General features: G+C 34.5%; 1 protein-coding gene across 7 annotated transcripts in view; it reads right to left on the reverse strand.

Moving 5' to 3' along the window:
* The window catches only part of IBTK (inhibitor of Bruton tyrosine kinase), a 116,563-nt gene that overhangs the window by 42,728 nt on the left and 56,447 nt on the right, over window positions 1-17,388 (reverse strand). For 3 of the 7 annotated variants that reach the window (XM_054698987.1, XM_037520005.2, XM_054698986.1), the window contains exons 2-8: window positions 14,979-15,675; window positions 9,847-9,943; window positions 8,663-8,787; window positions 7,021-7,131; window positions 4,901-5,071; window positions 2,733-2,850; window positions 2,461-2,641 (exon numbers count right to left, since the gene is read on the reverse strand). In XM_054698987.1, coding sequence (XP_054554962.1) covers window positions 2,461-2,641; window positions 2,733-2,850; window positions 4,901-5,071; window positions 7,021-7,131; window positions 8,663-8,787; window positions 9,847-9,943; window positions 14,979-15,299 — 1,124 coding nt within the window. In that variant the 5' untranslated portion in view covers window positions 15,300-15,675. Of the gene's footprint in view, window positions 1-2,460; window positions 2,642-2,732; window positions 2,851-4,900; window positions 5,072-7,020; window positions 7,132-7,791; window positions 7,960-8,662; window positions 8,788-9,846; window positions 9,944-12,195; window positions 12,288-14,978; window positions 15,676-17,388 lie in introns of those variants that run through there. The other 4 variants (XM_054698988.1, XM_054698991.1, XM_054698989.1 and 1 more) reach the window with 4 other exon arrangements.

Consider the following 17,388-nt stretch of genomic DNA (forward strand, 5'->3'; position numbering starts at 1 on the left):
ACTTAGTCTTTGGTAACCTTAGTCCCTTTCTGTAAGTTTCCCCTACACAATGAAAGCTTCCTCCTACTAGCAAGTCCTTCCTTCCCACATACTTCTATTCACACAGATACATGCCTAAATCCCCTGCCCTGCTTGCTAATTCAGTCTAAGTTTAAATGACTGTTAAAAAGTTCCTAGGTATACTTGTATTTTAGCAAAAAAAAAATTTAGCAAAATGTCAAATATGAACAACCCTAAACAAACACAGCTCCCGTGAAAAACATCACTATTGCTAATAGTTTACCCACTAGTAAAATACTTCATTACAATGCAAACATAACGTGCCTACAGCATTATGAAGCCTGCCTATGCTAATGATTGTTCTGTATTAAATTTCAGATATTTTGCTTGCATTTAAAAGAGCTATTTTTCTTCTCTAAGTTTCTACGATGTAACAATCCATAACAAAAGAATTTTCTTAGTGAAAACTTGATAACTCTTATTTACATAATTTAAAGCTACCCGGGCAAATTTTATGTTAGCTAAAAACAAATCTTAGTATTTCACAAATCACCTCATACTCAGTGAACAACCCAGTCAGTGCTAAAAATTATGTTCACATTTTCATCTTTTTTATAACTGAATATAACCTATAACTGATAACTTCCCAAGCATTATGCATAGAAGCTGTGACAAATGGATACTGGACATTTTCTGTTCATGAAGAAATTTTTTTTTTTTAAGAATACAAATAGTTCATTTTACAAAATTTGGGTCTTAATATTTCACAGCTAACTAAGGCTTAAGAAATACTAGTTAATTTTTTTTAATCTTTCACAAAAAGTCACTCTCTCCCCCATCACCTTCTCCACCCCAGCCAACTATTAAAATGACTTGGCCAAATGTTTTCAAAACAAACACTATAAATAATACCAAATCCTTTTAACAGAGCAATTCCAAAGTCATTTCTTGGCATAGGTGATCTTCATGGCATGGAATGGTTATGATCTTAAATTCCTGTAATACACCACTGGCAGTTCCAACCTGTCCAACATTTTCAAACTCTACAAAAGTAATCTCATGCTTCTTGGGTATCCAACATACTTCTTTGAAACCAGGGAACTGATTAATCAGCATGGATAACATCATCTCATTAGTCTCCTCTGGTAAATTATTAAAGAATAAATTATTAAGGGTAATCATGGACATGAGGATCTGGTGTTTAATTTCCCTGAGTATGAGTTGAATTTGGTATTCACCAGTCTATTTGTTTGCAGTAATTGTAGTCTGTTCTAAATTTTTGGCTTTTTTCTTTCCCTTGTCAGCAAAAGTATCATGCTTTTAGATATTATATCAGAATATGTATTTGCATACTGGATTTGTATGCCATTTACTATAAAATGGAAATCATTGTAACTGTCAAGAGGTAATTTCACGGGTATTATCTGTATGTGAAGTTACCGACTCACCACATTGGCAAAAGCACATTTTGTTGTATTTAAATGTCAATTTAAATCCCCAATTACATTTAAAGTTAGATAGCTACTCTCTAGAATTTCTGAACACCACTGCTTCCAATTATCACACTACTCTTGATTACAGTATGGGTATAACAGTAATCATTGTATTTGTGCCAATAACTGCATCTACTCATATTTATTACAATTAAAATAAAATGAATAAACTAGTGTAACAGTCTCAGAAGGATGATTTCTATAAAGGTTAAGTAGTTTGGAATAGCACAATGTGGAGCAAAAACTATTATTAAATCAGATATGGAGTAATCAACTGTACAAGACTGCAAATGTATGAAAAATGTAAGATTCTGTACTTCTCACAAATGTTTAAGAACTTGCTCCATAAAACTGCTCAAAATTAATCCCAGTATCACATTTTAAGTTTGGTTTATACATAAAATTCAGGGAACTTTGGTGAATTGATCAATACTTAACCCTTAACTTTAGGATTTCTGACTTTCTGATTAGCTAGTCATCTGCCAGTTTACTGCATGCTACTATAACATGCTTTCAGATGATAACAGGCTACACAAAATCAAAGATAAAAAGTTTCCAGTTTGGTATAAACACAGACTGAGTCCATTGTACAAGATCGGCTATATATTTTTTTTTTAAATAAGTCAGTGCACAGCAGAACAAAAGCCACATATAAACCAATGATGACATTGTCACAAACCAAGAATTATGATTAATCTAGTGCTGTGCATCTGAAGCATAAAAAAAGAAAATATATAGGTCATATTTAACCACTTGTTAAACATAATTCAGAAATACTGTTTTACAACCTACAAACAACTTTTTGTCACAAGATCCTTGCCAAAAAAAAAAAAAAATCAAAGGCAAAAATTCCTGACTTTCCCTCATACAAGAAGTGGTATTTCAGAGTATAGTGTAAAGTTGCTATTCAGATTATTTGCTAGAAGAGTTGAATGATTATTAGTTATCTTTCACAAAATAGACCTACTTAGAAGCTATCTTCTTGCACTGATAGTCTGCAAGTAAGTAAATATCTCCCCTTGTAGTAACACAGACTGTGGCGCCATCACTTGCAGCAACCAAAGAGAGAGCAATATCCTTATGATGAAGAGCAGAGACTTGACGAGGAGCAGTTACACACTTTTCTCCATTGGGATCTAGCAAGTACCCTAAAAAATTATACAAGAAAACAAATCACAAAATATCCATTTTAAGGATCCTATTTATTTTTCAGAGATAGTCATATCAATGATTTCTCACCCAGCTGGCCACCATTAAGTCCCATAGTGTAAACGGCTTCTTTAGTCCATAGTACTGTATGAAATCTGCCTGCTGCTACTCCAGTGATTGTCCTTCCTTTCAGATATTTTGCCTGAATCTATTAAAAAAGATAAAGAAGGCTGTACTTTACTATGTAACTATGAAATAGCACAACTTTGCCAAGATCCAGTAGACTGGGGTACTAAGTATATGGCGAATTACAGCCAGTGCCCCCTTCAAGTACTGACAGTTATCACCAATAGATCTCAGCATTAATACTGACACCCTGACTCTTCTCAGAACACTTTAAGTCAACAATTTTAACATAAAGTTGGCACAGCATAAAAAACAAATCATTTAATTTTGTTAACACGTAACAAGCAAAATAGGCATTCATTCTTATTTGAAAAACAGTACTTGAAAATTTGACACATCCAAGGTCATTCGATAGTGATATGATTAATGTTTGGTCCAGGGATTCTTTGTTGTGGGGGACTGTTTTTTTTTTTTTTAAAGATTTATTTTATACAAGCACTGGGTACAGTCAGAAGCGCAAGAGGGTGAGAGAATTCACCAGAACGGGAAGCAGAATAGGCAGACTGACGAAACACACCGCTGAGGGGAGCAGCGGGTGCGGCAGGAGAGGTCTGCTAGTCATGTGGGACCCTCACCGGAGGTCTGCTAGACATGTGGGACCCTCACCGCCCGGCTGGGGATCAAACCGGCACTGCAGAGGCTGCGAGCAGCTTTGCAGCCCAGCGCTCAACCAATGTGCCACCAGGGAGGCCCTGTGGGGTACTGTTTTGTGCACTGTAAGGCATTTAGTGCATTCCCCGGAATCTACCTACTAGATCCCACTCCCACCACCCCTATTCCGACCCCTCCCAGTTGAGACACCTAAAAACCCATCTAGAGGGCCTCCCTAGTGGCGCAAGGGGTTAAGACACAACCTAAAAAGCTATCCGCAGCCACTGCAGCATGAGTTCAATCCCCGGCCAGGGAGCTACCCACATGGCGCAGCAGACCTCTCCTGACTTGCCCACTGCTCCCCTCAGCAGTATATCTCAGTCAGTCTGCCTGTTCTGTTCCCCATTCTGTCTCTGGTGAATCCTCTCACCCCCCACACCTCTGGCCTGTACCCCAGTTCTTGTATGCATGAATAAATAAATCTTTAAAAAATAAATAAAAATCCATCTAGACATTGCCAAATGGTTGGGGTTGGGGGGAGTTAAGAGACACACTGACCCCAAGTGAGAATATTCTACATGTCCACATCAATCCAGAGCACCAAAGTGACCATATGATGAGAATTAAAAAATAAGAATAAAATATAAAAAATGATTAACCACAAATTCCATAGTTGATTACAGAAAATATATCTTCCAAAAACAATCACAAATTAGAGACTAATTCCTCTTGAGTTATTAGTCATTTAGAACGGAAAAGTGCTGGATTTAGATGTTCATTAACAAAATACAGAGATCTAATAATAATCTTAAATCCCAAGAATTAAATCAGTAAAGAAATAAATCTCTGAAATGCAAATTTTTATGTGCTGAAAACATATGTTAGGGGAAATGATTCTAGTAACATTAATTTAGCATCAGTCCCAGTTTTGGGAACTAGAGGTCCCTAAAGTTGAGGAAAGTGCACCTTTTTGTGGTTATGCAAATAACCACAATTCTTTGACACAAAGACACAATTCTTTGTTAAACACATATTGTGGCTTTTGGGTTTAGTTCCTCTCATAGTAACTTGCCAGGTTATGACTTTTGTGCAGAGGCACTCTTACCATGAAACCAATAAGCTTAGTCTCTCCTAGTTATCTCACTTAGAAGGTCCATTTCATATTTATAAACCTCATATTTTTTCTTAAGGAGACACTCAAAATTAGTTTCACAGCCCCAAAATTCCCCTCTACTTAGGAATATTTAAAAGCTGAATCTAGAGCAATTTGGTGCCTAATTTCCCACTGATTTCTTTCTCACTCCAAGCAAATCCAGTATGTAATATGATTATTTCTATGAAAAATAAAATACCTGCTGCTGAAGAAGTATATACCATTGACTATAAGTAGAATAAGTTGATCCATCAATATCTTCCATCTTTTTGACTATACTGATTTTATAGCCAACAGTCATCTTAGTGTTTAAAAAAGAGATTTTTACCTGTCTAGGTACATTACAACTGGAAGGTGGAGGAATAATTCCTAACTGATGAAAAATATTTAGACCAAATGTATAAACACATCCATCATCAGTTAATACAATAGTATGATCCTTAGCAGCTGCTACTTGGGAACAATTATGGCCACTTAGTCCTTCCACGAGCCTAGGGACCTACAAAATAAAATTAAATTTAATACAGTAAACATTTATATAGAAATGCAAATAGAATATATTTATACTATGTACAAAATCACATCACCACTACTGACATATAATTGCATCTATCACAGGTACTCTGGAAAGAGGCAGAAGACTTTACTAGGATATGGATATAGGTTTATTAGTAAAATATAAAATCTCATCAGGGCACTTCAATAAAATAATTCAACATGATTTTTGAGCCCTTAAACACCTAAGTGCAAATTTGCTGGTGTGAATAAAGAATCCTGCAGCCAAGGTACTCAGTGTATAGAAAAAAAACGATAATTGGTTAGTAACCAAATATCAATATAAAATACATTCCTTTGAAGTTTTCTCCCCTGGATTCAAAACCTAATTCTACCACTAGCCATTTGATTGCAACCTATTTTTTTAATTATTTATTTCCTTATATTGTTGTTAATTTTTAGATAGTATTTGATATCTCTTCTCTTTGTAGTCTCCATAGTTCAATCACCGCAATACCTGTGGATCCATCACCATAGTTCCTTGTGCTCTTCTCTCCCTCCCCTGCTGTATGCCTCAGATCTACGGTCAGCATGCAAGTTTTATCTTTTTTCCTAACCTTTTGTTCAGTTTCTTTGTATTTCACATTTAAGTTAAACCATCCAATATTTATCTTTTTCCTTCTGACTTATCTGGGTTAGCATAATCCCTTCCAGTCCATCCATGTTGCCACAAATGGCATGAGTTTATTCTTTTTGATTGCCAAGCAGTATTCTGATGTGAATATATACATATACAACAATACATATTCTTGAAAACTCATCTGTTTTGGGCATTTAGGTTGCTTCCATATCATAGTGCTGCAATGGGAGTGCAGGTTTCCTTTCAAATTAACATTTTTGTGTTCTTTGGGTAGATTCCTAGGAGTAGGATCTCTGGATCATATGGTAGATCCACTTTTAGTATTTGAGGAACTGCCACACAGCTTTCTACAGTGCCTGGATCATTTACACTGCACATTCCCACAAGCAGTGTAAGGTTTCTTTTTCACCACATCCTCACAAGCACTTGTTATTTCTAGTTTTTTTAATGTGGGCTATTCTCACCAGTGTGAGATAGCTCATTGTGGTTCTGATTTGCAATTCCCTGATAAGTCAACCAAATTTCTTAACTTCTCTGGGCCTATTTTGCTTCCCTTATTAACAGTATTTTAGGTAACAGGACTGATGAAAGGACTGAATCAGTTGGGAAATATAAAACACAACGGTCTTTGGCATGGAGTAAGCAATTAATAAATGATGGCTATTAGTATTGTCATTGCATACAAAACAAGGAAAATAAATACCTATCACCACTATTGTGCGGCCTAAGTTAAAGTAATGACACTACATGAAAAGCATAAACAATAGCTGAAATATCATAAAACCTCAAAAAAAAAAAAAGAAGCTATTATAGCTTTCCCTTCTTTTACAAGTGCTTCTGATGATAAATATAAATGTAGTCCCTTCAAAAAATTTTTTTTACCTTAGAAACAGGCAATTGTCTTGTATGTAATGATTAGTTTCTTCTCATTAGCATTAAATTTTAGTAATATAAGAATCAATTTTATGAATAAAAAATGAAAATATTGGCTCAATATTTAGACCATGAATACTTCCATAAGAAATTAACAATATGAAAAAAAAAAAAAAGAAATTAACAATAAAAACTTGGACTTCATCAGGAAGAGGGTTTTTATAATTGCTATAAGCAAAATAAAAGTTTTCTTTGACACTTTAAATTTTTGTACTATAGTTAAACCCTTAATTTGAAAGTATGTTAAAAAAGCAATTAATTTTTTAAAATCTATTATCTCCTTATACTTGGTTATGGAAAAAATGGTTTTATTACCTAAAGCTCCAGTTTATTAAATTTTTACTTAAGTTACTTAGGCTGTATAATGAGATTTTAATTACCAAGCATGTCTGTTCATCTCCATGACCTAAACGGCCTCCAGGACCATGACCACAGGTATAAACCTGCCCTTTCTGAGAGAGGAACACAGAGTGAAATTTACAAAGCACCACCTGAGAAAAAAACAAGAAAATGCTATTAAACTTCTCTGACTATAATATCCTTTATTAAAAAACAAAAACATAACAGAATATTACCATTTGTTTAAGATGGAAGATGTGTGCATGGAAATTCAGTATGCTTTTCTCTCTACTTATATATATTTAAAGTTTTCTGCAATAAAATTAATATATATGCTTTATTTTAAAACTATGTCTAAAAACACTGATATATGGCAAAAAAAAAACAATGAAGGAATTAAGTATGTGTTAACAGAAGAGAATCAGTAAGTCTTAAGTCTTAGAATATAAAAGTAGTAGCCAGTCCAATCTTTTAAAATCTTAAACAGTAACAATGAGCAGAGTATCAGAGGATGCATAAATATTACCAAACAGTAACATGTTATTAATGAAAATTGGGGAAATACCTTAAGAGTATTTTCAGTAACATCACCTATATATGGGTAATGGGGATATATGCTGTGACTGACTAGCAATATCTACCAAAGGCTCTACACTAAATCAGGGTATGAGCAACATGTACGTTTGCCAGCCCTGCTCCAACTGCTTACCATGCTGCTCAGCTCTCTCACATTCATGAAAGCCTCTGACTCCAGGCTTATGACTCCTGTCCCACCCTCTTTCATTATCCCAAGGTCCATTTAGATGGCTCACCAGAATCCTAGATTTCATGATACAACTCTACAAATTACAACTCCAGTCACTCTTCACTCCTATGGTTCGTATTCCTGGCGTCTCAAAATTTAATATTCACTAGACTTTAATTCTTCTATTTCATTTTTTTAAAGTTGCTAGTTGTGATATATTAGGTAATGGCTTTTGCTATTAAAAAAAAAAAAAAAAGTATTCAAGGGAGCCCTAAATACAGCTCCCTAAATATATGGCATATAACATATCACTAAAATATTTTTGAGCTGAAAAGGGAAATAGAGATGATCTCAATAGACAGGTTCTAACGTATAAGCCTCAAGATTGAGAAACAGATTTACATCTCTAAGTAGAGAAAATTTAGGAGTAGCAAAATTCACACTTCATACATGCTAAATTTAAATGCAGAGAATAAAACTGCAATGAAGCTCAAAGAAAGGTTGAGGCTAGATATAAATTACATACATTTGCACACATAGAGGAAAAGATAAGTATGTCAACAGTAACAAAATCCATGGAAGTGGAAGATACTATCCAGCACAGTAACACAACATTGAAGACCAAACCTTTACATATATATCAATTAAAATTTTATGATTACTTATATTTAAGAACTCAGGTTCACTTATCTAAAGGTAATAATACTAACCAAAACAAAATCACTTGAAAACAATTTGAGCTAAGTTGTACCTTTTTACAATTAAATGTTTATACAATGCCTTCTAATTTCTAATACTGCTTGCAAAATATCTCCATTTATGGAATTTTATCCAGTATAAATACAATTAAGGCTAAGAAAATCTAAAATAGATTCAATTTTTTCATTAAAATGTTATTGTATCTTCAACAGTTAACATAATCCAAATAAGAAAAATACCTGCTTTATATAGACCCCACTCCTGGAAAATAGATCCACCAATTCTGGATGATGTTTGCTATTCTGGGTTCCATGACCCAGAGTGAAATTTGTATTATCTCCCCAAGTGTAGACATCTGTAGGATCTAAAATGAAAATCAGTTTTTATACTCTTTCATATTTTAAAACAAATTTTTATTTTAAAGTAAAAATTTTAATTTGATATTTTAAAATAAATATCAATTTAGTGCCAATATAGACATACTCTACTAATCATTTTACCTAAAATGACTTCTTACAGGAACTAATTTAACTACCATATTTTTAAAGATGCTGCCAATAGCTTCTTTAAAATCATGAATATATATATATTAATATATAATTCTAGGAATAGAAATAAGAAAATCCAAATCAGCACAGATGTGTCTCAATGTAAGCAAACTAACATGTTTTCCCTTGTTTCTTTACAGCTCAAGTTTAACTGTCAAGTAATACCACCTGTCATATCCACTTAGTTTCCATAAAATATAGCTATTCTAAATGTAAGATATTATTAATACATGAATGGAAAGGCCCTGTTTTGACAGAAACATTAGCTTACAATAGTTTGTTCTTGATAGATATAAAATCACACTTTCAATTAGGGTAGTACCAATATAAAGGGGATAAAACTTAATTACAGCTAAGTTTATGACAATCTTCACTTTTATTTGGGAAGGTCTATAAAGTTACTGAATGAAGTTATAATTGTAACCTGCAATAGTGTACAAAGTGGAAATAAATGAGACTGTCTCCTTAACTCACTCATTACATGCAAATTAGAATGCCCCATTAAAACCTCTTTTTCTTCCAATTTCCACTTCCAAAGCTTAAAAAGGCAAACAAATTGGAGGGGTAATGAAATTAGAAAAATTTGTGGGTAAAAGATCACTACCTTTTCCCCCCTCTACCTCAAATACTTATGTGATTTTCTGGATGCACATTAATTGCAGTAGTCACAATTCTAAATGCTTTCCCACTTTAGGCTATGTTTTTACTGTTATATAAGAAACTGAAATTGAAAAATGCAAAATAAATCAAAATATCCTGAACAGAAAACCAAAATATCAATATATGCCAAAGTAAAAATCCTCTGCACATATCCACACACAAATGGAATTTCCAAGCTTTACCTAATAGAATATCTATTTGTAGAATTTTCTTACCAGTAGTTTTGAATACTACATGGGTTGGTCTATCCTTCATTACAAGATCCAAAGCTGACAAGCCTTCTCTATCTTGCATATACAGACTAACACCATGCTAAAAGAAAAAAAGTATACATGTATTTTAACTATTATCTTAACCATTTCCATATGAGTAACTTCTTATATACTGAAATGTCATATGATCAAGTCCATAAATACATTTTAAAAATGAACAGCTAAAAGAAAACAAATATGCAATACACATTGGAATAAGGGTGGGCCAGAAAACATGAGGAAATAAAGTGAACTAACTGGACATGAAAGTTGTCCACAATAAGGAAGGTATGGTTGCCAGGAAAACCCTAGATCTGGATCCGTGCCTGTATGTACATGTATATACACACACATACATTTTTTTCTATTTAAAGTCATACCCTATACCCACCTAAGAAATATAAAGATTTCAAGACAGTAACAGAACAAAGCTTACATTGGAATTTACTTTTACATATATAATGTGATCCTCTATGCTGTGTCTCTATTTGCCTTGACTTCCAATATAGTTATTTCCATTCACAAATATATCAATTTGTGTCATATATTTTCATGTCTCTACTTAAATATTTATACCATTATGTAATTGTGGGCTTACAAATCACATAATTAGAATCTATCTTTAAAAAATCTGTGTGTTTTAAGGTTGAATTAAAAGTAATGTCATTTTTTATCTCCATAATTCAAATTCAAGCAAAACAGAACACTTTCTGTGCGACTTTTTTAAAGCAGTTAGCACACCCTACCCCTATCACCACAGTTGTTTGTCTTTCAAAGTATAACGGTGGTAAAGGGAGATGTCAAAACATTCATGGTTCATCTCAGCCTATAACTGCCCACGTAAATTGTGTGAAGAGTGATAATTTGTGGGGGTCTCCCTGGTGGTGCAAGGGGTTAAGCACAGCACTATGAAGCTATCCAGTCTCTGCAGCACGAGTTGGATCCCCAGCCTGCCAGGGAGCTACCCACATGCGCAGCAGACCTTTGTCTGGCCTGCTGCGCCCCTCAGCAGTGTACTTCGGTCACTCTGTCTCTGGTGAATCCTCTTACCCCCCGCACCTCTGGCCTGTACCCCAGTTCTTGTATGCATAAATAAATCTTAAAAAAAAAAGGTGATGATTTGTATCAATTAAAATAGAGATGAATCTATAATTGTAGAATGCATTACTGAATATTAAGAGTATCTTTTATATTTTAAAAATTGTAATGACGTAACAAAGAACATTCAATTCATAGTAATATACTTTAAATTCTAATGGTGACATGTTGGAATGCTATTCTGTGTTACTTAGGAAAGTGAAATCTTCTCTTACATTGAAACAACTGGTTCCTAATAAATTAAAATTCTGTCTTCTAGAAGGTTGTAACATTTGATTTCACAAGAACTGTCAATGAATAGAATTATACCCACATTAGTGAGTTAACAAGAAGTGAAACAAAAATCAGAAGTTATCTACGATCTAAATAAATTTAAAATTGTATGTTACTATTTTCAAAAAGTTAGATATAATATAAATCCATGTAGAAAGACCTGGGTATGGTCTTTTAAGAGTAAAAAAGACTGAAACTGGGGCACAGTGTTCCAAATGGGATCCCAGAAACTTAGATCCCTGCAGATTTTATTTTGCCAGTTTTATAAACTTGTCCTAAACTTTATATATAAACCAACTGGACCCTAGTAAAGCTACATATTTTTGATTATCCTAAGTACTCCCTTACACCCCCCACTGCATACAGGATTAGGAAGTTGTTTTTTTTTTTTTGTCTTTAAATCTTTCAGGTATGATGGGCTCTGACAGTAATCTGTTCATCTTCAACTCCAAAGTTAATAGGGCCAATTTGTTTATTAAAGATCAACACTTTACCCAAAACAGCAAACTCATTAGCTTATTAAATATCATATAAGTACAGACAAGGCTTAGAAGTATGAGCATTTCATGCAAGAAGCAGGTGGACTTTAGACACAGCTATTCCACTGAAAATCACTGGTAACATTATTGAAGATGTCTACCAGGAAATATAGAAAGCTGTTTTTGACTGTCTGCCCCAAAAACAAAACATGAGATAAAGCATGCAGGTAATTTCCTTAGGAAGAGATCTTACAGAGCAGTCGTGAGGAACTAGGAGAGTGAAAAATCCAAGGAAGTAAGAAAAATTCAACACCAGGGTATGTTTCTGAGTGGACCACTACTAAGGACATTTGTGTATGATCCTGCCAGGACATTCTGGGAACCTTATGAAATATAGAGTAACTGTCACAGAATCACAGAATTGTTCAATCAAGGCATAAAAGGGGGATTAGAAAGTATTTACCACAGGTTCCCGTTCTTCATTAGCCAAGAGTTGCTCTACCAAGGGCTTTAGCTCTCCATTACTTTTGGCTGATCATGTATGAGTGCCACATCCTAGGGGCACAAAATAAGAGGCATGCAGTACATGCCAAACACAGGTGCAGATCACACCTACACAAAGCTGCTAAAAGCCTGTGCACATCTGGTTACCACAGTTGGTTTTAGAATAATAAGGGAAGTCAAAATGACATGAAATAGTTCAGCACAATTATCTGATGCACTCATCTTTCCAAACTGGTTATAAGCTAAGTTGAATGAATTTAATAGTTAATGCTACCCATGTACTGCCAAAAAAAAGTCAAAATCAAAGAATATGTTGAGATTATAATCTCCAGTGGGATAAAATAAAGATGTATACTGCTCCTTTCAAGCTTATTCTAAAGCTTTGATAGTACTTTTGGATAAACTGGTTAGATGTCTGCCTACTTAAAGAAAAAAAAAAAGAAAAAGCAAACATTCTATTATATTCAAATGATAAGGTTTTAACAGGGTGGGAGAGGAGAGGTTAGATCAGTTATTCTATTTTGTTTACAGTTATTGTATTTTAGTTTGTGGAGATTTGTCTTGTTTATAATTTGACAGTTAATTGCATTCTTCTGGTTCTCTAATCTATGTGGTATGATATCCCTCTATTATATTTTTCTTATGCTAACATCATTAGTTTCCTTGCATGAAAAAAGAGCTCTAATACACCAACATTTATTAAGCACTTTCCTATTAATTATTTGATTTTGATCTATCTCCTCCTACTAGAATAAAACCCCAAAAAAAAGGATCTGGCTCTCTTGCTCACTACAATTTCCACAGCACCTGGCACATAACAGGTACTCAAAAGACAATTTGCTCCAAAGAGTTTACAAATGTTTTATAATTTAATTCAGACAATCTCTTCCATTTACAAGGAGAAAAACAGCACACATAGTCCTAGAAGACTAACCACCAGTATTAAAGAACAATGTTATAATAATAAAAGGACACAACGAATGTAAACAGTCTTTGCCCGCTATGTACCCCATCGTGGAATCAGAGAAAAGCTGTGCAAGATACACTATTTGTACATTAGCTGTTGTTAGACAACAAGCTTCCGCTAAGGTTTTGTATCTTTGGCAATGAGAAACTAGGAGTATGATTACATAATTATGTATTTTATTATGGTATTCAAAATATTTTAGAGCTATAAAGTTTTAATCAAATGCAACTTATTTAAAATGTGTACATCTGTAGAGTTGCTTCCCATCAATGCATAATACCTTTACTGCTACAGAGGTCACCAAATATGAAACTGACATGAACACCCCTAACACTGCAGTCATTCCCTATAAAGAAGAATTGGAAGGCCAAAGACAAGACAAGACTGTGATAAAACAAATACAGATTGTCTAACATGAGAATACTAAATGAACAAAAGAGGTTTTTGTGGGAAAACTATCAGCAGAATGCATCCACTATTGGGTATCTATCGTAGATCAGTAAGGTTCTGATAATAAAAGATAGTCAAGGCAAAGACAAGGTGGCCCAACGCAAAATTTCCTCACTACTCTTAGCCATGATAGTAAAGACTGATGATTTCTAAGGAGAAATGAAATGACAACTGGAGGAAAGCTCCAAAATTCAGGTTAAACCCCATTTCAAACTGAGGCTATAACTTCTTACATCTGAATGGCAACCGCTAAGGATAGCAGAAAAATCCATGGACCTTCTCAAATACAACATGATTGGCAGTCATTCAATTTTCCAGCACAAACCGAATATAAGCTGAGGTTTTTAGAGTCAGGAAAGGGTAAAAGCTGACAGATATTTTAATTCTTACTGTTAGCTTTACCTATAACAGAGATTACGTGGGGGAATTAAATAGTCAGAAAAATTAACAATGCTATTAACCACTTAACGATTTTTTTTCTTCACTGAACCACCCTAGGTGAGGAAGAAGGATCTCTTCATAGATAATACCAAAGTCAACATTTAGAAACTTGTCCAAGATAACTAAGTAGTAAACATAGAAAGGTTAGCTCAAAAAAAAAAAAAAAAAAGGTTATTTTTCTATTAATATATGATGAAAATTATTTTATCAGTAAATGTTACTACATAAACACCATTACATAAATAATTTTTAAAAAGTCAAAAAAGATGACTACTTCAAAGATAAGCTCCCTAATGTGACCACAGTTCCTTGAAGACAGAAACTGTTTTTGTTCACTGGGTCTTCCACAAACATGATAAACTTTCCATACAAAAGAAAACTGCTAAGTTTAAATGTCATGACTTCTGACACTGCGTTTCTAAATTGCAATCTGCAGTGAAATGACATTGAGGTTATGAAAATACTTCACTGTTGATTTACACAATAAACCTAAGTGATGTAACTTGTGTCATTTTAAAGTAGATAATGTTTATATAAAAGTAAACATTTTAAAATAAAAGATATATAGCACTAATTAAATGATATTGTCTAGGATTTACTTTAAAAAATATGGGATGGAGAAAGTCCATGAGGGGTATACATAATACAAAATTGGCCAAATATTGTTAACTTTGATAGGTTTAAAATTTTATATCATATAAAGTTTAAATAAAAAAAATATATATAGGATTTGAATTTTAAAGATATAAATATGGTTACATAGTAAATGATATCAAGTAAGATCTCTAAATCATTTTTTTGGGAAATGTAAGTAGAATCTATGAAGCAGATTAAGAAAAACATATACCAGATGCAGTAGTTTTAAATAAACAAATGACACTTACCTTCAAAAGAGACCAAACACAATCAATATGTCCATAAAAAATGCTTCTGTGCAAAGCTGTCCATCCTGACTCCTTGTCTTTCACCAAAGGATCCACTCCTTTCTCAATAAGCCAATCTAACACGCCTTTCTTTCCACAGGAGGAAACAAGGTGAAGGGCATTTCTGCCAAAGGCATCCTTGATAGTTGCAGCATTGTAACAATGACTGGAGAGAAAGACCTTAATCTGGTTTTCACTCCCCTTTGTTACCACAGAAAGGATATCCAAAGCATGCTTCAGGGATCGACACTTCGATGTGCAGTCAGGGATAGAAGAATTCATCCTAACCGTTTTTTCTACTGCTTATTTCTTCAGGATAGTAAAGACTAATTTAAAAAAATTAGAAACCCAGGACATAAAGGTGCTATTCATGAAGATTTATAGAGAATAAATGACCCGTTTAGGATTATAATTTAAAATCCTCACAGCTATCATATAAAACTATATATCTTTGTACAATTTATTTTGGCACTGAAATCAAAAAATTATAAATAATTCTATAAAGTTTATATCAAGTAAAAGTTCTTTATTAAAAAAAAAACTTTCCACAGTTTATATATAAATTATTCCTGGAGTCAAGCACCAAGGGGGAGTGAGGAGGGGAATTCCCCCTCCACACTGTCTGATACTTTTAAATATCCATAATTGCAAGGGTGACCTGTAAAAGAAGTGAAAAAGAAGAGAAAGTAAAAAACACAAAATCCATCTCTCACTCTCCTCAAATACAACTATCTCCATATTTATATGCGCCTAATTGCTATTTTTAAAAAAAATGACTATCAACTTTTGACCCTGCATAGTATCTGTATTTATATTATGGAGCCCACCTCTTTCCTTCCAGAACCTTCATTCTTTCTCTTCTATATTTTTACATTCCATTAGTTATCACTGACAATAAACACACTTAGATCTACCATCTTTATATGAATCCCACCCCAAACCTTCACCCCCCCCCCAGGAAATTATATCATCACCAGCACAAGCACAGTAACAACATTCTCATGATTTGTTTAGTTTTTACTAAATACCAGATACTATGCTAAAGTTATTCTCTCTGCCTAGAAGGTCCTTCACCATAGGAGGAGATGATACTTAAACAATGTTAAAACATTGTTCCAGCTGTGGGGGGGAGGGGGGGAGACTTTGTATATACTTATGTATATACTATATACCTCACACCACTATAAATTCCAAATGGCTGAAAGACAAACTAATGACACCATAAGCATCAGAAGAAAATATTCTTTTTTCTATAATCTCAAAGTGTAAACAGGATGGGCTCTGGGCAAGGGGAGGTTCCAGGTTCCCTGGACTGCCCAAGGAAGGATGGAAGTGAGCAGAGAGGGTAAGCGGAGAGAGATGGAAATCGAGAATGAGACCTGATATTGGCACATGGAGCAGAGAGAGAGACATGTGAAGAAGCTGCACTTGCACAGGACTTGGGGGACATGAAAGGAGACATTTGAAACAGATGTGGGTGAGAGACCTGTGGGGAAGTTAACAATGGCAACCTTTACCCTGACTTTAATTTTGCTCCTTTCACCAGAAACTTGCCCGGCCCCTTCTGCCCCTTTTTCCTGCTACTCTGTTTTGCTCTCCATAGAGGTGATGCTAGTTTATCTTCTCCCCAGCAATGGCGTAGAGGCCCTATTTCCCTATTAATTAAAAAAAAAAAATTATTTATACAAGAACTGGGGTACAGGTCAGATGCGCCGGAGGGTGAGAGGATTCACCAGAGACAGAGTGGGGAACAGAACAAGCAGAATGACTGAAATACACTGCTGAGGGGAGCAGCGGGCGAGACAGGGGAGGTCTGCTGTGCCATGTGGGACCCTCACCAGCCGGCCAGGATCCGCCAGGACCGGCAACTGCAGAGGCCGCGGACAGCTACAGTGCAGCGCTCAACTTCTGCGCCACCAGGAGAGGTCCTCATCAACCTTTTTGAGCCTCGCTGTTCTGAAAATGCTATCTCATTGTGGTTCTAAATGAGTTTCTTTTGAGTGAGGTTAAGTGTTTCATTTTAATGAAACATTTAAATTCCCTCTTGTTTTTGGAGAAATGTCACATTTGATTTTCATCCTGTTGGTCTGATTTGATCAGATAGATTGATCAGACAGATCACAGGAAAATATAAACAACTATCAGGTATGAACCTCTTGCTAGCTTCCTTCCCCCATATGCTATTCTGTCTGCCTTGCATCATTCTGATTCAGAAAAATGCTATACAATTTGTCAGCTATTTGATAAACTACTTTCATTTTTTTCACTTCCTGTTGGAACTCTAACCACCAATATATTAGAAATTTTCTATCTAAAGTGGACTACTGACATTTCCAACTTTTTATTGTTTCCTATTTATCTTCTTTTAGTA

The sequence above is a fragment of the Talpa occidentalis genome, unplaced genomic scaffold, assembly GCF_014898055.3.
Source record: "Talpa occidentalis isolate TD23 unplaced genomic scaffold, MPIMG_talOcc4v2.1 talOcc4.2, whole genome shotgun sequence".
NCBI classification, from domain to species: domain Eukaryota; kingdom Metazoa; phylum Chordata; class Mammalia; order Eulipotyphla; family Talpidae; genus Talpa; species Talpa occidentalis.